The sequence below is a fragment of the Thunnus albacares genome, chromosome 1 (genome assembly GCF_914725855.1).
Source record: "Thunnus albacares chromosome 1, fThuAlb1.1, whole genome shotgun sequence".
Taxonomy (NCBI): domain Eukaryota; kingdom Metazoa; phylum Chordata; class Actinopteri; order Scombriformes; family Scombridae; genus Thunnus; species Thunnus albacares.
The window spans coordinates 30,938,786-30,961,993 of NC_058106.1; the positions used below are offsets into that span (position 1 = coordinate 30,938,786).

At 40.8% G+C, this 23,208-nt stretch overlaps 1 protein-coding gene across 2 annotated transcripts in view; it reads left to right on the top strand.

Annotated features, from left to right (window-relative positions):
• The window catches only part of LOC122984350 (zinc finger protein 609-like), a 79,723-nt gene that overhangs the window by 47,495 nt on the left and 9,020 nt on the right, over positions 1-23,208 (top strand). For both annotated transcript variants that reach the window (XM_044354732.1, XM_044354740.1), the window contains exons 3-4: positions 7,843-8,068; positions 21,698-21,785. In XM_044354732.1, the coding sequence (XP_044210667.1) occupies positions 7,843-8,068; positions 21,698-21,785 (314 nt within the window). The remainder of the gene's footprint in view (positions 1-7,842; positions 8,069-21,697; positions 21,786-23,208) is intronic.

A 23,208-nucleotide genomic window follows, 5' to 3' on the forward strand; every position in this document is an offset into this window, starting at 1 on the left:
AGTATTAAAAAAGGAGAAGGGTTTTTTTTTTTTTTTTTTCCTCCTCTGTGTGGCTTTGTTTTACTGGGCAAATTAGGCCACTGCTTCACAAGTGAGCAAATTGGTAAGCTCCACTTATCTTGGCTCAGTCCTCTACCCTGCGGTCCCTTGTGCCTTCTGTCTTTTTATATCACTTTTACTTCCCATCATGATGCTGGTAGCTGTAGGAGCCGTCTCTTGACTAATGTATGTTGTTCTTTCATCAGCGAGTGCAGATGTCTCCACAGGTAAAGCCTCTCATGCTCTCTGAAGAGATTTCTCTTTGACAAAACTTTGTGTACCTTTTTTTTTTTTTGCTTCAGTATAATCAAAGGCCTCGGCGAAGCAGTAGCTCTGATTTGCATTGCAGTATACAGATACAGTGTGTCATACTAAAAATGTATTAAATTTGACTACTACTGGAATTTATAGCAATTGTGAAAGCATTACTCGGCTTTGTAACAGTTGAGCTGTAATTCACACCTGCTGCTGAGGGCTGTGAGATGAAAGTTTACTCATCGCTGTTACATTTACAGACATTTTTCATGTTTATGTCACATCTTTCACTGCTCTATTTCTGAACTTCTCGTGTGTGTTGCATCAGCTGTAATGTGAAGTGTCAAAATGAGGGCCTCAGTGCCGGGATGACTCAAAGCTGTATGTTCTGGAGGCATTTAGAAATTACATTTTAGGTAAAAAGTTGAGTTTTATAGGCTTTTATGTTTAAAAAAAAAAAAAAAGTTTTACATCAGTTCTAACTTTATTCAAGCTCCCAGAGTCTGTTATATAAAAAAGGTGCTATTTATATGCATGGAAAAAGGCCTATGATGTGAAGGAGTCATATGGCAAACGGCTTCTTTTGTCAGACAATAGCTTTTTAGAGTGAGATCCTGGCTTACTCATTATGGCTCCAAAGAGATTGTGGGTCATGGGTGACCGCCTTCATCACAGCTTAGTTTCCTTTCTGTATTATTGATGTGTGGTTATGCTTTCCTGAAAACACAATTAGCAGCTAAAACTGAGAAGAGTTGCCTAGAAACCGAGTACCTTTTGCCAGCTGGTGGTCTACAATAGATGTCAGGTGTTCCTGTTTGCATTTTCTCATTGAGTTTCTGTGATTACGCCGTGCTTCAAAGAGAACGACAGTGTGGTTTTAGTAAAGGAATTAGGCTATTGTGCCGTGTTTGAAAACAACGGGGGTAGGTTTTCACAACTTGAAAGGGAATCCATACACATTTTAGTAATGAAATTAGACGAGGCTCATGCATTTGTTTTCAATTGTGGCTTAATTCTAATAACCATGTTACTTTAATGCCTTCGATAATAGAGCTCGTTTTTTAAGAAGCTTTCCGATGATGTGATGGTATGCTGATAATCAGACTCTGCGTCGCAATTGTCTGGACAAGTTAGAATTTAAAAGGCTGCTGTTCTTAAATTCATTATGTGAATTCAACAACGCAGCACAGATTACAAGTCGTCGTTAGTTATGACAGTCAAATCTAAAAGGGGCTTGGATCACTTTTTCTTAACTGGGTGTCAGTGGTGCTGAAAGAGGCACCAAGCAGAGCCAGCAAGAAGTGTAATCTCCTGTGGCCTTCGACCTCAGTAACTCACCAAAGATGTTCACAGGGCTCGCCCCTGGAGCCAAAAAGAATTACATAATTGGAGCAGGAACACTGAACTCAACTAATAGCACTTTAGCATGGACTCCTTTTTTTTACTTAATAATGGCCCCTTTCTGTCAGGAAGAATGACATTTTCTCTTTTCAAGACAGATGTTTTTCTTTCTTTGATGTTAAAAACGGTGTTGGATTTCCCGTGCTTTATTGAGCTGGAAAGCCTATACTGTTCAATGGTCAAACAATAAACTAGGGCCAATTTAGATCAATTATAGCCCTTTCAGACAAGGGCGGGGAACCTCTAGAGTCGCCATTTGATTAGATTTTCATTCATGATTCAATTACTGCACAATTTTTTTATTTAGATTTTTTTTTCCTTTCTGTTTGTCAGGATTCACAATAACATTGTAATTTGTTTCAGTGCGCAACAAAAAGTGTCATGGAAAATGATTCACTTTCATTATCACTTATTAGCACAAGAGAGAAGTGCTAACAAGCAGGTTGAGTTAACAACATGCTCCAGTGCCCTCAAGGTAGCTGACTTGTGTTAGCTTAATGCTACATATGGCGTGCTTGTTATTGATGTGCATTATTTACATTTTACAGTCCTGTTCGTTTAATATTTATCAGCCTCCCACATAGTTAATTACCTAACATAATTTTTCTCTTGACATTCAGTACTCTACATTTTATACTAAATATTTCACATTTAATACTAGTTACTCTTTTGTATCATGCATGCTCTTCAGTAAAAAGAGACTTTATTCATTAAGTCCTGTTTTAAGTTTCAGAGTAAAAAGATTTATTGTAATGTTTAGTTTTCCTGCCACTGTTTCAGAACAAAAACACAAGATAAACCTACATTTGCGGTCAGTTTGAATGACCCAGTGTGTGCTATCTGACTTGACTTAAAGACTTTAAGACACTTGCTAGCCTAGCAACATTAAGACTACAAACCATACAAACCATAATGCAACACTCCGTGTAGGAGTCTGTTCTGCACCCAGTATTTTATCCATTCAAAAAGAATATCTGATGTTGTGACCACGTAATTGTCTAGACAACCCCACTTTTTCAGATGTATTTCCAGGAAAAAAAAACCTGTCTATTATTTTCAAATGCATCTATTCTCGTAGTAGTCTGTTCTTCATAGCTTGTATAGTCTAAATGTCTCTTTATTCCAGTGTTGTCATTAAGAGGCCGACTGTGCCTCGGTCGGCATTCGGAGAGGCAGGTCATTCTTTCTGTCAAGCCTGAGCAAATAACTCATGTCCCATCATATGAGCCGCTCACTCAGCGGCGAAGCGGGTGATCAGCTTCACTCTGCGGTGGGCGTGATGTGATTGCGTTAGCGTGCTAATGCGGTAACCGCGGCAGCCCTAGTGAGCACACAAACTATTGAGTAAATATGTGAGAAAGAGAAACTGCTTATGATGCTTATTTTATTGCTGATACCAACAAAAGCAGAAAAAGCACTGGTGGGGTAAAACGCTATGGTTTAGCAGTGATGTGTATGAAACTACTGTTGCAGACATGAATCTCTGTGACCTGTGACAGCCGTCTTGTATGAGTGGACAAATCATAACAAGAGCATTCGTTACTCAACGTCAGACATAAGGTTTTTGTACTAAAGGGATCGTAGATTCTAGCAGGTCAACATAAAGACCCATAAGGATTTTAGGACATTATATCTGTTACATGTAGCCTTGTATTGTCAAGAAATTACAGTTTTTAAAAGTTGAAAAAGGTGATTTTTTTTTTTTAAATCAAGTGTATAATATATTTTAACTTGTTTGGGCACTCTAATGGTTTACTCTCACTGGTTTAGTCTCATGGCCCTCTGAGATTTTCTTTTGTTCATTATTTTTTTTTACTGCTCTGTATTTGTGAAGCATGATTTGCAAGCTTGTCTTCAGATGTCAAAGGCAATAGAGCAAATGAACTCCCAAACCGGACCAAATTAAATAGCAAAACGTATAATTGAGGTTATTGTTTGTGACATTAATGGTGATTTCTTTATTTTTACACATTTCTATGTTTTAGAACGTTTGACAGATGTCTGTTCAAACATTTTAATGAGTCTATTGCACATTAAAATAAGTCTGGTGTACAATGAAAGATTCTAAACATAATTTGGTCAACGGTATTACGGCCCCACGCTGCCCACACCAGTACAGCCAAAACAGGTGTCTCACTATGACACTGCAATCTAATCCTTTCGTAATCCTCGCCCAAGCTCAGCGCTCAGTTTCTTAATCCCAACACTAATAAACAAGTTAAAGCTGAAGTTAATATGTCCAGTAAAAAGTGCATCCGTCTGCCACAGGCAAGTTATTGTGTGATCACTAGAAATCCAGGAAGAGTTCCCCCTCTGTCAGCACTATGAGGTATGCTCAACACCAGTCCAAGATTCATAGGATTTTTGTGAGCGAGTTAAACAATATTCTCGTCAGTGTGGGTTTCTCAAGGAGCTGCCATGGGGTTTCAGTTAAGAAAAGGTTTGCGTGACACTCGAGCATTGTGGTTTGAAGAGGGAGAGATTTAAAAATCCGTCTGTAAAGTCTTGCAAGGAGGGAAGAAATCATGGAATTTGGCAGCGGCTGAGCATCGGGTAGAGCCTTGTGTAATCTGACAAGTTGTGTAGTTGTGGTTTTTTCGAAAAACCTCGGACAAGACGTCAGGCATTTTACTGTGTGGGTTTACATTCTGCAGCCTCGGAGTGAAAGTCCTTTTGTTCACTCATCATTGACAGAAATTGGAAATAGAGCGCCATTGTTCATGAACATTGTAAACTGGTCCCGTTTCTGTTGTGATTCTGTTCTAATTATTTTGTACCATTACAGTGAGCGGTTCTTTCGTCGTGCAGAGACACTCAGCTGGCTCGTCACTTTTATTTGTGACAATCAAGACTAAATAATTCAGCTGTCTTTTTAGCTTGCTCGGATACAGGATTTAAGTGGGAAAACATAAAGTCAAAAGTTCACCCAAGGCAAGGAAATTATTAACCTAAGGATCTGTGAAAAAGCTTTGCTGAGAATCACCTTTATTTAGTGTTTTTAAAAGAAGAATCACTGACAAATTAGGATGAAAAGGGATTCCTTGAACTTAATTCTACCTTGACACTTGACCTGTTCTTTTCCTGAATTCATCCAAATGTTATTGGCCTCGTGTTGTTTTTAAATCGGGGCTTATAACTCATCATCTGATTGTTACAAACGCACTTTCTCATGAGAACAACTATAAATCGGCTCTTGAAATGTGTTTAGGCTACAGTCACTCTCTAACTTGTGTGTGTGTGTGTGTGTGTGAGAAAGAAAATGACTAAAGGAAAGAAATTGAAGGCTGGCTGGGCAGCGGTTTGTTCGGGGCTTACCTCAAGCACACGCCCCATGAGTGCCAGCCCAAACAGTGTTCGTCAATGATATTCTTGTTCAAATTTGGTGTTTTGTGGTTGGCCTGAAAAACAAACCTGAAGGTAGTTGGCTAAAATGTTCTCAACAGAGTCGACTGTCAGCACCACTACTTAATTGATAAATGCCAGCCACTACCAGCTAGCCAAAAAAAAAAAGGATAATATGAATCTAATATGAACCCACTAGTCAACTAAGCAATTTAATTAAGGACAGGAGGCTCTATTCAGGCCACTGTTATGTTGCCTAACCTTGGTGACTAATATACCCAAAATGTCAATTCCCAAAATGTCCACACAAACAGTTTGAGGAGTTGAGTCAATTTAGAGGGGGCTCTCCATGACCCTATTTGCACCTTTCACCATGTGCTGTCACTCTGAAGGAGGCTTCGTTGCCCAGGAACAGTGTGTGGTGACAGCTCGGGTGATTACCTGTCCTGTCTCATTCACTCAGCCGGCCTGCAGCTTGGCCACATCATGCATCAGAAACTGACACACAGTGATTAGGATGTCATTAGGCCTGACTCTCTGTCGCTCTTTGCACACATTAATTTACCATTCCTCTGAGCACCAGGAGAAATTGGCTGTACACGCTCATTTCAGTAAACCATGAAATATGAAGCCTCTGTGATGACAAGTCTTGAGCTAATATTAAATTTCATCAGGGACTAATGTTTGGTTTTCTAAGCGTTCAGTCCTTCGCAGATTCAGATTTCTCATTCAGTGATTTATCTGAAATGGCTCATATAGCATAATTCATGGCGGCATTGCTTTTCCAATGATTAGGTTTATAAATCATAATCAATCATGACATTTTTGATTAATGTCAAATAATGGGATTACTTAAAATCCCATTGAAAACATACTGTTTATCTTGAGAAAATTATATTCAGAGTATGGAATCAAATATTATAAAATGCATCCTAAACGGAGAGACAGCAGAACAAAAAAGTAGTATTTTAAATTCTAATCTTACTTACCCATCTCCCTGCCAATATTTGTGTTTATAGTTGGTAGGTGAGTTTAGCAATCCTTTGCAACACTTTCTATGCGCAGCATATGGAAGACTAGTAAAGTATGACTTAGTCTTGCAAGATTTCCATCATGAACCCCCAAAAAGACTGGATGGATGCCTAGAAGGGTGAGAAAATAAACACAATTGGTTGACGCAAAAAAGAAATAATATATACTATCTAAATTTAACAGTAACAGAGCATCTGGTGGTCTTTTGCAAGCTAACCCCCCCATCTCCTCTTAATTCATGTCAGCTCAACTGTCTCATACCTATTAAAAAATAATTATTGAAGAGCCTACAGCCATGCCAGCGGCTCTGTAAAGCTTACAGCTTAGCTAAATACTAACACTAGCATGTCAACGTGCTCACTGCTAACATGCTGATGTTTAGTAAGTATAATGTTTACCATGTTCACAGTCTTAGTTTAGCGTGTTAGCATGCTAACAATAGCTAATTAGCACCAAACAATGTGTACAGCAGATTCTGATGGGAATGTCATTAGTTTTGCAGATATTTGGTCAAAAACAAAGCATTGGCCACATTGAAATTAGGATTTCATCAGGGAACCATGAATGTCTGTACTACACTTTGTGCCAGTACATCAAATAGATGCTAGAGGAAATGTCAGGGGAGCACCAAAGTGATTAGGATTCATCCTTTTGGCACTATGGAGGTACAAACGGAGGTACCAAATTTCATGGCAGTAGAGCTATGCTGCTAACATGGCTAAAAATTGAGCAGTAACTTGGACATCTGCAGTGATAAATAGTTTTAGTTCTACACATCACTCTCAGTTTGGAACAGTAAGTAGATTAGAGCAATTATTTACAGGGTGTACAGCCTTATAATCCAATGTGTCAATTGTTATTTCATCTGAGTTTCTTCTAAGTCTAATTGGATCCAGCATTGGCAGCATATTCCCAAGCACTGAGTGGTTTATGCCCAATTAATAAATGTGTGGTGTTGGCTGCAGCGTGGCATTCCTCCTGCAGTTCAGTACTAATGATTTGGAGCGCTTTAATGTTGACTGCCTTGAATAAAGAGCACTAAGCCTGGTGTCACTGTGGCCCTTAAATCACCATCAGTCTTCCTCTGTCTCTCTCTCTTTTTTTTTTTTTTTTTCCGCCTACACACTTTTCTACCTCCAGTTCTCTCTCTCTCGCGCGAGCCTCCCGTCAGTTGTTCTCATCGTCTCCCTGCCTTCCTGTCCTTTTCATTTTCGTTTTTCCACGTAGGCCCACTGCCTCTTCATCGCTGTCACAGTGTGTCAGAACAGGTGGAATCAATTACTGACCCTCAACAGCTCGCTCCCTTACCACAACTAGCTCTTTAATTGAGGGAATTAATGAGTGATCAGTCCGTGAGATGATTTGGTGTCACGGATCTCACTGTGTGTGTGTGTGCGAGGGAGGATAGCCGGGGGAGGGATTGTTTGACCTGCCCCGCATAACTAATTCTGTCCTTCCACACAGGCAGTCAAAGCAGTTCACACGTCCCTCCCTGCATTCCCTTCGTTCCAGTCACCTCTAAGGTTGAGGAAAGACACAATAGTATGTTACAACATCGGCATCACCCTTTTCACTGATGAAGATTGCCCTTAAGGGCCGCGGACATACCACAATGTCTTCCATGCGCTCAGCACTTTTGTTCACTTCCGCTCTGAGTGGCTTATCTTAACATCTGCTCTGTATGTGTTTACACAGTGGTTCTGAAGTGTCTCATGTGTTTCTCTCTCTCTCTCTCTCTCTCTCTCTCTCTCAACCCCCACTTCTTTCTTTCAGATGGAATCTCCTGTCTCCACGCCAGCCCCTCCCCCCCTCCATCTCCTGGCCACAGTAGGCAACAGTGAGATTGCCTCGCCGTGTGAGCAGATAATGGTGCGTACGCGCTCGGTGGCGGTGAACACATCCGATGTGGCCCTGGCTACCGAACCTGAGTGCTTGGGGCCCTGCGAGCCCGGTACCAGTGTCAATCTCGAAGGCATTGTTTGGCAGGAAACTGAAGACGGTAAGTGAAGAGGTTTAACAGACTTAAGTTAATCTCCTCCCTGTGAAACAAATGAATCCTGAATTTTGGGCGTATATGTTACAAGTATAAGTTACAAAGATATGAAATTGATTTATACAGGAAGTGTGGTTGCAAAGAAGTTTTGTTTTTTAAGGCTTCAGTGAGGCCTCTGTCACTTAAAAAAAATGTAATCTTGCTGTCATTACCATACATATTCTGCCTGTTATAATTAGGGGTGTAATGGTACGTGTATGGCAGCGCACCACTTAGCTGTAACATGCTCATGGATGTATGCTAGCCGGATTAGCCAAGGTAGCCTGGTTACCCCGGTTACCCTGTAGTGTTGTTAGTGGTTTGGTCTCTCTGACTGATATATTATTATATATAGACTATTAATACTGAAACATCAGTGTGTCAGCAGCATATTACTGTTGTAGCTGCTGGAGGTAGAGATAGTTTCAACTACTTTATATACAGTTAGACCATAAATCAGCCTAAAACAGCTGTCAGCAGGTCCTCGCAAGAAACAGAAAGGTTGTTTTCCTTTTTCCACTGCAGCACAACTAAACTGTTTCAGTAATAGTTACAGCCAATGAACCATTGTTGGATGTTTGTATTTCTTAAAATAAAAAGACCAAGATGTTATTTTCTACCTTTCTTTTTTTCTGCTGTACCGAAAACGTACCGAACCGTGAATCTCGCGTACCGTTCCACCCCTAGTTAAAATGTAATTGGATATGCCCTGACTGCCTCAACTGGTGGTGCTACTAATGCGTGCTTTAACACCACACATGCTGCATAATATTGCCAACAAGCATAGTAGTTGGCAGGCAGTTCTTAGGTGGCCTTGAATTGTTTTTTTGCTCGGGAGTACGCAGACGGGAGTTTGTTGCACAGAGATATCTGCTCTCAACAACAACATGCCTCATAACACAAAGCACTTTTTTTTTTTTTTTTTTGCAAGCCTGCCAGTTGGGAATAGAGTTGGCTCCTCTCCTGCAGTGCAGTCTGACTGAAATCTTAGACGCTTTCAGTTTTCCTCCCTTTGATGGAAACCACATTCAGCTTATTTAATTTTAAGATGTATCACTAGCACTATCAGGTTCTGCTGGGTCTGAATAACTGCCCTCTTTTTCTGTCGTACATGTAGAATAATGCAAACACCTAATCTTCAAAGCAGTTCGCACTCAGTTGCTCTGTGGACATGCTGAGTACAAATCGCCCACACATCCACAGTGCTGCTTGTTGGTTCACTTGGAGGCACCAAACAGAATAGGTCCCTGCCTAATCAACATTCCCAAAGCACAGTCCCTTCTATTGAGTGGCTTTTTCTCCACCCCTCTCTCCCTCTTTTTGATTTTTGCTCCAGCCTTGGGCTGTGTCTGATTCTTCTCTCTATTGCAGCTCTTTTCTGTTACCAAGCATCCAGCCAGTCACCCCTTGACTCTGTTTCCAAGCAAACTGGGAGAGAGGGAGTGCAAGGCAGGGGGTTGGGGCAGGAGGGAAGATAGACAAGGCTACTTCTGTTAGTGACACAAACATGGCTCAGAGCCAACAGCAGTACTATGTTTGTGCTCCCTCATTCTCTGCCTCCCACAGAGTGATTGACCCTCCCCCTCGCCCTGCCCCCTTCCCTTTCCCGTCCAAGTCTGTCCTTTGCCTGCACTCACTCTCTCGACGCTGCTATTTTGGCTGAAAGAGGTAGTGGTTTGGCCTGATGGAACTGTGTTTTCGCCTGATTCTACTCTCTCTGGCTCAGTGGGGAGGAGGCTGGTGGGAGCTTTTGAGTGGTTTTAAAAGTGGTATGGTAGAGATGGAAGGTAATGTGTGTTGGGTGTGTGTTGAGAGGGGGGTGGGGGGGTAGGCACTCTGCAGGTGTAGCCCACAGGTTGTTATGGCCATCAGAACTGTTCAGACCAGTAGGGTTTCCAAAATCCAACCCACCTTCGCTCTCTTTGAAGCCTGTTTTTTTTTTATCTCCGACAAAAACCTGTATCAGGTAGACACCGCCGGGGTCGAAACGTGCTACAGAATGAAAAGATGTATTTGATAACAGCAACTATGAAGTGGCCCTTAGTTGTCTGTTATATGTTTTTCCCTGTTGTGATGCACAGTGTAGTCCAGTATGGCTTTCTGCCTTTTATGAATGCTGTTTGAAGAAAAGGCAGCTTGTTCACTGCTGACACAATCAGTTACAGTTTAGTGTGTTAAGAGAAAGATTGCTGTAGCTGAATTACATGCAGCTGCTGAAACCTTCCTGGATGTGTAATTACCAGTTTTAGGCGTCATAAACAGCCATCAGTGTATCCGTGCTTCTGAGATGTACAATTGAACCTCGACTGTCTAAGAGGGCATTTCTCAGTAGCCTCCATTGTGTTACATTTTGCACATTAACCCTCTGGGGTCTGAGCCTTTTTCTTTTTATTACTGGTGTCTCGACTCTCTTAATATATAAACATTAGTAAAAAATCAGTACTGTAAGTTACAAGCAAGTAATTGATGCCATTTTTTCAACACAACATGGGCTATTTGTATATGTATTCTGCAGTGATATCACATGACATGATAAAATGTCCAAGAAGTCAAAAGAAAAAATTTCTCAACATTTTATCAATTTACCATAAAAATCAACTATGTGCAAATGATAACTATCTTTGCATTTGTAGTCCGGTGTCTTGGGTAAAAAAACAAACAAACAAAAAAAGTCTCAATTGCACAGAAAAACAAAACTATTTACATTTTTATCACAACTGTCCATATTCGTTTCTTGGTAATTTTTTACAACAAACAACTATGTGCAAATATTTACTGTCTTCATATTTATAGACCAAGACCTCAGATGGGAAAAGAAACAATAAATAAATAAAATTTCTATTCATAAAGTCTCTATTACACAGAAAAACAAAACTATTTACATTTTAATCAAAGCTGTCCATATTCATTTCATGGTGTGTTTTTATGTTTTTTTTTTGTTTTTTTTTAAATAGAAAACAACATTTTTGCCACTCACATCACTTCCACCAAGCTGATCTTGCTGTTTCTCAATTTCTGCTCAGTAATAAAATGTTTTCAAACAGAATAAAATACCAAACGGAATAAAAACACACATTTCACTATATGCGTAATGTGCTCATGCTCCAGTGGTCACACGGAGGTAGAAACATCTTTACATTGCTCAATAAACTTAAGATAACTATCATGACACATTATTTACTCTCTGTAGGTCGCTTCCATGTTTCAGTAGATTTCTAAATTCTCAGCATAGATGTCTCCAATCATGTTTGTAAATTTCCAATATGCCATTTTGCAACTGTCATTGGTTCAGCTCTTTGCACAGTTCAGCACCCAATAATGGCTGCCAGCAATCTCATCCACCAAAACAGTAAAGAGTTGTTTGTACAGTCGATAATAGATAAATAAGTACATAAAACATAGAATTATCGCTTCTCTGAAGTGTCCAAAAATAACACATTGGTTCCTTGATGGATTATCAAGCCCCTGGATGGATTATAAGAAAAAGTGACAGCTCGTTGTAACCGCTGAGTGGTGCACTGCAGGACAGTTTTTAAAGTAAGTCGCTACATACATCCGTTACAGAGATATTATTAAAAGCAACAAGTGCTTTTGCAATCGTAGACGACTGATAAGACCCCAGAGGGTTTAACAACACAAAGACATGTATTCCTTCTATCATTTTAATGGTACTAGCCCCTTAACAACCCACTGGCTAGTTTTAAAATGAAAGAGACCCAGATGCTGCTTATACCAAACTACACTGCCATTCTGCTGCTTTTCCCCTAAGAGACCTATGAAAGCAGACTTCTCTCATTGTGGGGCAACTGAACAAATGAGAACCAAATGAGGAAATCAAGCAAATCCAGACAGAGTACCAGGGAAGAGCAACAAACAGAGGCCCCAAAGACATAGCAGAGGAATCCTGATTAGCAGTGAAGTTGAGCAGTCCCCCACTTCTCTGCATGACAAGTCTCATACAGAGCTGTTTAGGCATGCACTCTGTGTGTGTGTGTGTGTGTGCGTTTCATTTAGCATGCCAACCAACAGCTGCTTCATCACCTCGGCCTTTCAGCCATGTGGGAGTAAATGAACAACAGGCTCCCAGTAATTGTCTGTGCCTCACCCGCCTCACCAGAGTGCCAGAGAAAGAAACAGATGAGGAGGAAGCAAGCGACACTTAACAACATGCGATCACAGAAGCTGGACCTTTGGTCATAGCAGACATGAATCTTGGCTGATGAGGCCAAATAAATTTTTCATCATGTGTAATTTGAGCACAGATGTAGCAGCCCTTTCAGCTGAAACTGGATAATAACAAGATTTAAATTGCAGTCTAGATGTGTGTGTGTGAGTTCTGAATGAACCAAAAAAAAAAAAAACCCATAAAAAAAACAAAATCAGACATTTTAACGTATCTAGGCCTGTTGTAGGAGAAGAAATGGATAATGTGAGGTGAGGGGAAAGTGAGTCTGTGTCATTCAGTCAGTCTGGGGGCGAGTGAAGCGTAGACAGGAGGAAGAGGGAAGGAGGGGGGGGGGGGGGGGGGGGGGGGGGCACAGCCATGGTATTTTAAGGCCCGGCACTGACACAAATCCCCTCAGCGCAGACGAGGCAGTGGCAGCTCCCAGGGTCGTGTCGGCATAGCGATGGGCCAACCCCTCCCAGGCTTAGCATGCTGATACCTCCAAATGTCATCTCTAAAATGCTGGAGAAGTTTATTGCTCTTGAAACGCAGCCCAGAAAGCCTTGGCTCCTGCTCCGGGGTAGAGGGACCACAGAGGGGGCCCCTTTGGCCAAACACTGCAGCTCCATGCCAGTGCCCCCCCCCCCCCCCCCCCCTCCCAACCCACCCTCCCCTCCACCCCCAAGCCTCTCACACACACACACACACACAGAGCAGCACTCCGACCCTGCAGTACACAGCAGGCTATTCCCCAAGCAGGTCCCACAGCTTCTTAAGCTCCCTAATAGATAAATAATACAGGCTGTTTGTGATAAATATTTGTCTCATGGATTATTTATGAAACACACATTACATCATTGTAGCATGGCGAGCATTGGCTTTAGCACAGGAGTTAAAAGCTGTTTGGCATCTGAATAGAAGAGAGGTCAGTGTGAAACGGATATTCCTGTATAAACATTTGAGAGATGTCTCTTTTTTTTTTTTTTTTTTTTTTTTTTGCTGTATTTCTCCAACCCTGTCAGGGAGTTGAGAAGGGGAATATTGTATGAAAGGAGCACTTGGCTCTGTAGCTCACTTGCCAGCTATGCTTCCTTGCTCTTTTGAAGACCACCTGTCAGTGGCCTCATTGAAATGTTTTTACAAAGGCGAGCGGTGGCTGCTCTCTGTGAACTCCGCTATAGAAACTGTCCTTGAAATAAGAGTGAGCATTGTCAGGAGGCCTGTAGCTCTCTGCCAGGCCAATGAGCAAGAAGATGGAGTGAAAAATCAATCACAAAGGACCGACTTCTGTTAACAGTAGAGGACATACTGAAAAGAAAAGAACCAAAGTGATTCGCCTTTTTTCTTTTTCTAGCCTGCGCTTTTGTAGATTTTACATTTGCAAAATTGTATTTTTCCACCTTACCAAGCCAGTCTTTACCCTCATCAGTGTGCACTACGCAAGAGTGGAAGTGACCAATTTCCAGGGAGAGAATGAACACAACATGTAAAGAATTCACCACTGTTTTGGAAATGACACTGTAAAAAAAAGTTTAGATAAAGATGACTCGCCATTCTTTGAGGGAGGAGGCTTGTCTTGTTAGTCACAAATATAGTCCTCGGTTGGTGTTACAAGATGGCGCCTTAGTGAACCCAAATCCCTTAAGAGAGACTTGGTTCCTATTCTTATTGGCCGACAACTGCATTTTTTCAAGCACTTAAATGGTCCTGAAACGTAAATCATATGCCTGGAGGAATTGTAGGCTTTGCCAGTGGTTGTCATAAGATATCATGTTTGCTATATACACGTCAACGAGAGCTTGAGTAATGTGCCTTTGGCAGACCTGTCTCTTAATCTCAGCACCATCTCCTTTAAGGAAAAACACCAGAGGGTTTGTTTTAACAGAGATTGTAGATTTACCCAGATGGCATTTAAGGAAACTGCTCCTAGACTCACTACAAATTATTTACTGTACGAAATGCATGTATATGTTTGATAGAGATGTCTTTAGGCTGATACATGCATGCCGGCTGTTTGGTGATCTACTCCCACTGTAAGAGTAAACATGTACTGATGTTTTTTTGTGGAGGGAGAAACTGCTGCATGCGGCTGATAATGCTGCGACGATGTGGAAAGCATACTAATGCTCTCCTCCTTTGCCTCTCAGTGGTATGAGAGAATTGACCTTCTCACAGGCTGTTATTCTTGCCAGTGAGAGTGACTTCGCACTTTTACCTCTTATGAACCGGAATGCACCCTGAAATTTTCAGATAGGGCTCACTCGAATGCTATAAAATCATCATCCGTACCTTTGTTAGTCATTTAAAACCCTTTCCTGTATGACTTAGGTCTGGAATTTTTATGGCAGGTTATACCGTTTTTCTTTTTCTTTGTACTTCAATTTCCTTTGCTCTGGAAGCATGGCTGCATTTTCTAGATTATTCGATTGTTTGATCTATAAAATGTCAGAAAATAGTTAAAAACACCCATTACAATTTCCCTTAATCCAAAGCGTCTTCACTTATTTTGTCCAACTAACAAGTCTGAAAGATAGTCAGTCAGATAAGACAAAGAAAAGCAACAAATCTTGAGCTTGAATCGGCATATATTTGGCTTTTCTGCTTGAAAAAATGACTCAAACAGTTAATAGATTATCAAAAAGGTTGCTGTGTAATTTTATGTCAGTCAACAAACCAATAAATGAACTAATCATTTCAGCTCTGCAATGTAGCTTTCACTATTACTCACAAATTAACATAATAGTTAAATAAAAAAAAGCCAAATTCCACTGCATAACCACCATCTCCAGTGCCATACGTGACTCATGAAATTTGTCCTAAATTCCTGTCTGCTCAGGTTTTAAGATAGGGTCTCTTTAGGACTTTGTACTCTGACACTGACGTAACCGGACAAGCTCGGCTTCATTTTATGCACCATGAGTGCAGAAACACTCTTAAAATGGACTGTTGGAAACATGCTCAGACACTTGAATGCTCAAACGCTTCATTTATCAATGTTACAGTTATTGCTCATGGCAGCACCCGGCTATCTTTTATCTTCTCTCCGTAATGAATACTGACACTATTTTTCTCATTGTTCTCACTTTGTCTACATGCAACATTGATGAGCAGCTCTTTTATTGCAGGAAAAATGTGAATAAGAAAAGAGCAGGATTACAAACTTTGTCAATAATTACATTAGTATGTGACTGTGTAGAAAAAGGGGATAATTGCAAGTGTTTGTAATGGTTCACACGAGTAATTTCGCCTTGTTTAAATCAGAAATGTCTGCTGCACATTTAGGGGCGTGTAGGAGCCTTTTAATGTGGCATCTGCGAGAATAGTCGTATAATGTCACACCCAATCATTACGCAGAAGCGAGCTCCCATTTTCAAAGATATCAAAGCTGTTTTGACAAGGTCAGTCAGTGAAAATGCCATTAACCCCACTGAATTCCTGTTGAGTCGGAGCAGAGCAGAGGTCAGCCAGTGAACCCGAGGCCCTCGCAGACTTCACCAGCAGCAGAGGACCCGATATTTTGGCCCTACTGCAAACCTAATGAAATGTGTTAAAGAGGGAGGAGGGGGAGGTTAGGGCTGGAGGGGGAGGCAGTCACCCATTGTTTGAGTAATCCTATACAAGTACGTGGTGGAGTTTGGTGCCTAAGGAGGGGTGCCATTTGTTGTTCGACAGCATTGAAAGGAAATGAGTGGTAAAATTACAGGCCAATTCCTCTCATTAATGTGGGCTTCACTCAGCTGTCCTGAGTGACCCTAATAAGGCTGTCAAAAAGGGGGGGGGGCGGGGGGGGTGCAGGAAAGTGGGTTTTGCTCCAAATCACTCCGACCCTTTCCTTCACCCCGCAGCAGCCCTCCTCTAGAAAACAAATCCCAAATGAACTGCAGTTTCAAAGATCAAGTTTTATTTTTTGATCTTTGAACTCCAATGTGTTTCTTGTGAAGAAACAAATCCAGTGAGTAAAGAGAGATCATGGCTCACACAAACACTTACATGTAACTCCCTGTGTGCAAACAAATGCTCAGGCATCGAAAGTCATCTCAGTTTCTCGTGTTATTTGCTTCCTGCCACGGGGAAATTTGTTTGGGTTGTTTTGTCAAGGGCTTTTCGTGTCTAGACAGACCTGACATTGACATCTTTGTCCTGAAAGCTTGAAAATTACTCCTTGGATGAAAGTGTGCGGATTAATTCAAATGGATTTCACCATTGAAACTTAATCTTTTCTTTTTGTACCCTTGAGCATATTTTTGCAGATATTGCCAAGAAATCCTGTAGATTCCCCTACTGTCAAGACATTATTTAGTCCAATCAAAACAATGTGTTGTACATTTTGTCAAATGCCACACATGTCAAAAGTAGATTGTGCATAGAACAAAGAATAAACTACAACAAACATACTCTACATCAACTTCAGCAAAGTAGAACTTGAGTAAAGTAGAACTGTAAAAAGGTTTCCTGGCCTCTCTTAGTCAAAGCATCCTATCATTTTTTTCCCCAAGTAGACTCGTTGGTGTGCAATCAACATATCAAATCAATGTTTAATAACTCACTATCAACACAATCATTGTTTAATGAAGAGAAAATGTCATCTACACAAGGTACGTTTTTGATTAAAAAAATATGTCTACTTGTGTATGCAGTAGGGCAGAAATGATTGTTGTTCTCGGCTGTGCTTCGAAAGAATTATTATCTCCAGAAGATAATCAAATAAGACTTTGTGGAGTAAAACTATGTGGCCTGGAAATTGAATATCCAAGCTCTGATTCAAGTTCCTAAGAGTCAGCAATGAAAACCCTTTTCACTTGTAAAAAAGAGAATTTTAATAGACCTGATATTGTAACCCAGCCAGAGATGAGCACTATTTTATGATAAGTGGGCCTGTCAACTCAGTTTCTGTAAGATATGCAGCATCTGCACACTGTTAAGCCTTAAACAGGATAGATTATTCTTTCTTTTTAAAGCAAATTAATTACTATATTACAATATTTTGAGTCAGTAACCATTTCTTGTTGTTGTTGGGGGTTTTTTTTAGCAGCATTTCCTTTTTAGTTAAGATGCAGAACGATTTTCTTGAATGTCCTTGTGATGTCCCACATAAGGTCCAAGGGAAGGATGTTATTAGCATTCAGAGAAAGTATTGCAGAGATCTGGGATGACCAGAAGCCAAGGACCACTCTGACAGCATTACGGAGTTCCTTGGTTACAACATTGGTGGGTGGTGAGAAGGAAACCACTCCTAGGGAAACAAGACTAGGTCAAAACCTAGTATGTATATCTAGTATATATGGACCGTGTATGAAATAGGGGTGTAACAGTATACAAAATTCATGGTTCAGCAGTACAGCAAAAAAAAAGACATTTTGGTCTTTTTATTTTAAAAAATACAAATATCCAACAATGGCTCATTGGCTGTAACTAGTGCTGAAACAGTTTAGTTGTGCTGCAGTGGAAAAAGGAAAACAACCTTTCTGTTTCCTGCAGGGAGTCAGGACACCTGCTGACTGCTGTTTCATGCTAATTTATGGTCCACCTGTATATAAAGTAGTTGAAACTATCTCTACCTCCAGCAGCTACAACAGTAACATGCTGTTCACACACAGTGATGCTTCAGTATTAATAATCTAATGATGTCATATATAATAATATATCAGTCAGAGGGACCAAACCACTACTTTAACTTTAATGCTTTTTAACTACATTCCTCTCTCTCAGAATTGGTTCTTACGATGTGCAGTCTGACTACATCAGAATTAAATGTGTTATTCTGAACAGCTTCACTAAAAGGTGGAGTGAAAAGCTGACCGTCACAGAGAGGGGAGGGAGACGGGGACAAACGGTATTGTTTCACTTCAGAGATAACAGAGCATATTTTAATAATAGTGTTGCACTCGGTCAGCGTTATGGGTCTGTCGTCTATCATTCTGACGGCAGCGACACTACAGGTTAACCAAGGTAATCAGGCTACCTCGGCTAGCATACATCCATGAGCATGCTAGTGGTGCGCTGCCAAAACATTCTGGGTGGAACTCGCACTCTAGAATTATTGTTCCGCATGTTTGAAGTGGATTATTAAACTATTTTGACAATAATTGTCTGGGTCACGGAGCGTATTCTTCATACGACTGAAGGCACCGGACTGCAGCCTCCGTACTGTGGCGGTTCGAGACTAATACACGTACCGTTAAACCCCTAATATGAAACACTGGAAGGCTTTTCATTTGAAACTGATACGGGAAGTGGCGGCATTCAGCCGACCAATGGTGTAAATTCATCACTCAGCTACTCAGTCAGACAGTCAGTTGCGGTTATGGCGCTGGTTCCACTGTTGTGGTCCAGCCAAAAAATAACATGACAGCAAGTATAGAGTCTACAAAAAGGCATGTCAAAGATTCTGAGCATGAAGCAACAAATATACTATGATGAAGTGTAAACTGAGCCTTATAATCTTGACTATTACAGGGTTTTCTGTAGCATATCCATGTTTTACGGTATAATATAGTAATTACATTTTATAGGATGCTGGATGACTGGGGTGTTTACTTACCTTTTGCCACTGATGGCACAAAAAGTATTTATGGCCAATCAACTATGACCTATGAAGAGTGGAAATGATGTTTATGAATCGATGCTCAATTGATTACAGCAACTCTGCTCTCACCATCATATTTATGAAGCAAAGTGTTTCCAAGCCTGTGCTACGGGCTGCTTTTCACTGGCAGACACCAGAGAGTTATAGTTGTGGGAAGTACAGGACTGTTTCTAAGGAGAACCCAGTACAAAGCGCCCATGATGTCAGATTGGGGCAAAGATTTATGTTCCAACAGGAGAGTGATCCTTATCAGACAAGATAAATACGTCATGGAATTTTTTCAGAACAAGATTGTAGAAGTCCTTGATAGCTGAGTCAACGCTCAGACCTGAGTCATGTTGGAAAATCTTTGCAGTGGGTTGAAGGTGTTTTGTGAGATACTCCTCATTCAGCTTGACTGGGCTTGAGTGAATCTGTGGGAAGAATTAGAGCAAATCGGAAAATCTAGATGTGCCCCAACAGCTATGTATACAAGAAAACTCAAAAGCTCTTTGTGGTGGTTTAAATAACAAGTTGGATGTCTTTTATTTCCAGTATATTTCCTAAAAAAAAAGCTTGTTATGCTTTGCCATTATGAGTTTTTATAATGTTACAAAAACTTGCCATAAGATGCAACATCCATTACAATTGATTACAATAAATCTACACTTAAAATAATCTATACTTACTTAATAAAATAGATTAGCTTGCTTGAACTCATAAGTATGAAAATTGGAATCCTTAAATAAATAGTCTAACATTTTGGGAAATACACTTTCTTAGCATGAATTAGATGGTATCAATCTTCTCATCAAGCTCCCAGCAAGGAAGCAAAAAAAGCGTTTTTTCCCAAAATGTCAAATTATTCCTTGAAGACCTTTTTGATTAGTGCTGGTATGTGTAACCCTAAAATCCCATTCATGCACACCCATTTTCACAGCTGACATACAAACCGAACGCTAATTCTAATTCTATCATTTCTAAACCCCCCCCCCCCCCCCCCCCCCCCTTGCTAGAGAAAGCAGGGAAGACTATATCCTGCACATCATGAAAGGCTAGTCATTCAGTTGCCCTCCCTTGATTTACATCCTGCCACGACCAGCTGCCAGAGCCATTTTGTGTTGGAGTGTTTGGAGAGCCTAGGGGGCGGGCTGTTGAAGGCGTTTTAGAAAAGGTCTGGGTTCTTTTAATGTGACAGAAATCTGAACTCGAGGACCTCTCCACTAGCCTGCACACACACACACACACACACACACAAACGACATTTGCAGTTGGATCTAGCCTTGACCAAGCACTCATGTTTTCAGGCCATAGAGTGAAGGAAGAGACTTGTGGCCAAGTGTCAGCAGGTTCCTGTAAACATATATAAATGCCTTATACACTTGCTGCTTTATGCCAGAGGCAGCAAGAGAAAAATGAGGTCTGAACTGTGACTTGTGTGTGGGAGGGAAAAAGATTGTAAGCCGGGGATGGTTATACCATTGAAAAGAGGAAATGAGGGTGAGGGTGAAGGAGAGAGGGAAAATGGGGTGAGCGAGAGAGGTTTCCTAAGCTAATAAAATGCTCGGAGGAATGGAAGCTGCCAGCCAGCATTCCTGTGCCATTAGATAAGTTAGCTCACTGCAGCCTCCAGTTTCTCTGCAGTGCTGAAGTGGCAAGCTGAGGTCACCATCGCAGAGTGAGGGGGGGGATGGTAGGGGCAATAAATTCAGAATGTTTTTGTGCACGGTGGTTGCTCCTAATCCTCTGAAGCTGTTTGTTCAATGATTTACTTTTGAATTTATGTGCAGAATGTGCAAATTATCAGTCTTCTGCCCCTACCATGCTATCATTTTAAAATGGCCTTCAAGAGCAGCCATTCTGTGTTTTTGTTTTTGCATTAACATGAATTTTATGTATGGCAGTTAAATGTCTAAAGAGCAGGGTGTTGGTTTAGTAGTTTAGTACACATCTCTACACATGATTGTGACATTTCAATGACTTGCGAGCTGTTGCCAGAAGAACAGTATTTGGCGTCTTAAGAGGAAACATACTACATAGAGAGCTGTGTGATCTCACAGAACTAAGTTTAGATTTTAAATGCAAGATCAGGTATCACACTCTGCATAGGTTGGATTGTGCAGCTCACGCCGAGTGCTACCAAATTCACACCAGCCAAATGGCAACACAGAAGCGTCTAAGTGTGACAGATTGCAGCAATACCAGTGAAGTCAAGGAGCTTTTCTTGCACACTCAGTTACAGTCTGTCAAACTGAACTGTTCACACTGAATCAGTTGAACTCAGGAGCTTGTTGCTTGTTTTTAAGAAACCGTAGTAGTAGATCCACATTTTCCCCAAGGTGGTAAATTTCGAGGCTGCAAAGCAAGATAGAGGACTGCAAAAAAATATTTGCCTCCAAATGATTATCCTTCAGGGAAATGTCCTGTACTGTGAGATGGCTTATTTAAATGGAAAGTGTTTAGTGAGTATTCTCTGGTAACCTCAGTGTGATCCCTCTTAATGGGACCTTCTTCCATACAGGTTGAACAATACTGACTGCAGCTGAGTGAGTTCCAAGTCCATTAAAAAGATATCAGTCAGTTTGCCCCTACGGCTTTACTTTGTGAAGAAGATTAAAAAGAATATTTGACTTGTATGACTGTTTTGCATATGACACCCTTTAGCAAAGATCAACGCATTGATGCAACAGCCATTTGGAAAAAGCTCTTCTTGCTCACATAGTGCAGACAGCTGAATATGAATCTCACTGTAAAACACTGGGGAATGTTGTGGTTGGGGAATGAACTGTGTTTTCTGTCTTACTTATATTACTGTAGTAGTTTTTTCCAGAAGTGTGAATGGCTTCTTTTCTTGCTTTTCTGACAGGCATGCTGGTGGTCAATGTTACTTGGAGAAACAAGACATATGTGGGCACCCTGTTGGACTGTACACGGCATGACTGGGCTCCACCTCGGTAAGCAACATTAGCCTGTTCAGTTTTTATTCCTCCCACAGAAAGCAAGGGGACGTAGTGCGATTTAAATATGTATTATCTAATGTATATTTTAATCTGATGGTACATCATTTGTCTGGTGTCATCAAAACTAAGCCTGCTCGCAAAGATTTTGCTTACTGCACTCTACAGAGAATTTATTGTCACACATGTCAAGGTAGAAAAGAATATCGGTTCATGATTGCCTTGAATCACTGATGCGTTCACTCTATACAAGCTGCACTTGGTCTCTAACCTTTCCATTTTCTGTGTGATATGAATCTGCTGTAGTAGCACCCGTTCAAGGATATATAGCCTTATACACCAACGTGCCTGTGTACAGCTGGACCTTCCAAGTCCATGTTAGTCTTTATCTCAAGCCTGAGGAAGCAGGATTCATTGGCAAATGGCTGATGTCCCAGGAGGCAGTAGTGGAAATGGAAAGCTGCTCTAACAAGCTAGATTGCAGAATCCAATTATTGGACTAATAGCTTTCCTCAACACTGTATAACATTCTCTATCACAAAGGCTGCAATTTCTTAGATCAGTGGTATGTGGGCGGTAGCTTAAGGTGTTTGTAATTTCTGGGTATTTGCCTTTGTTATGCAAAATACACAGGTTGTGTAAAATACATTTCCCAGCACTTGCTTTGATTTAGAACACCTGCACCGTTTTTAAAAGTAAATATAAATCTATGTTTGGAATGCACTGTTAAGCGCAGTGGGGGAAAAAAAAAATCAAGATTAAAGCAGTGCTAATGGAAAACAAGGACAGACTGTATCACACTAATGTATCACAGTATATCACAATAATGCTCAGTTAGTGAGGTTTGCACAGTAAGTGAGGTTCGTTGGGCTGTATTTGCACCGACATAGTCTTACAGTTTGCAGCACAACTACATTAGGGACATGCCATGAATAATTCAGAAAGCTTTCAAAGGACTGAATATAAACTTGGGCTTGTAATGAGTCTAAATTCCTCTACCACTGTCAGACTACGGATGTATTCACATCCCCTGCTGTGGCTGAAATTGTTTGGAGAGACTTGTAGAGGAAGCTGTGAGTCATACCAGCCCGGTGTCTCTCTTTGTCACAGATTGCTAACCTTCACTGCCGTGCAGAAAGATAATAACATTACTGTTATGGAGAGATAAGGCCAAACAGCAATTTTAAGTATTTGAATGACTACATGTTTTGATTACAAAGCAGCTGGAATGTTCACTGATGTCTTTTCAGATGTTTACATGTCATTCATTTTGAAAGTCATGTTGCTTTGTTTAGAGTGCTTACTTACTTAACAGTGCACAAAATATCTGATCAGTATGTTATGAGAGTACAGGAACAGAACAATGATGTCTATATTTTCATATCATTGCCTTTGTTAATTATGGATGTGAGACTCAAAG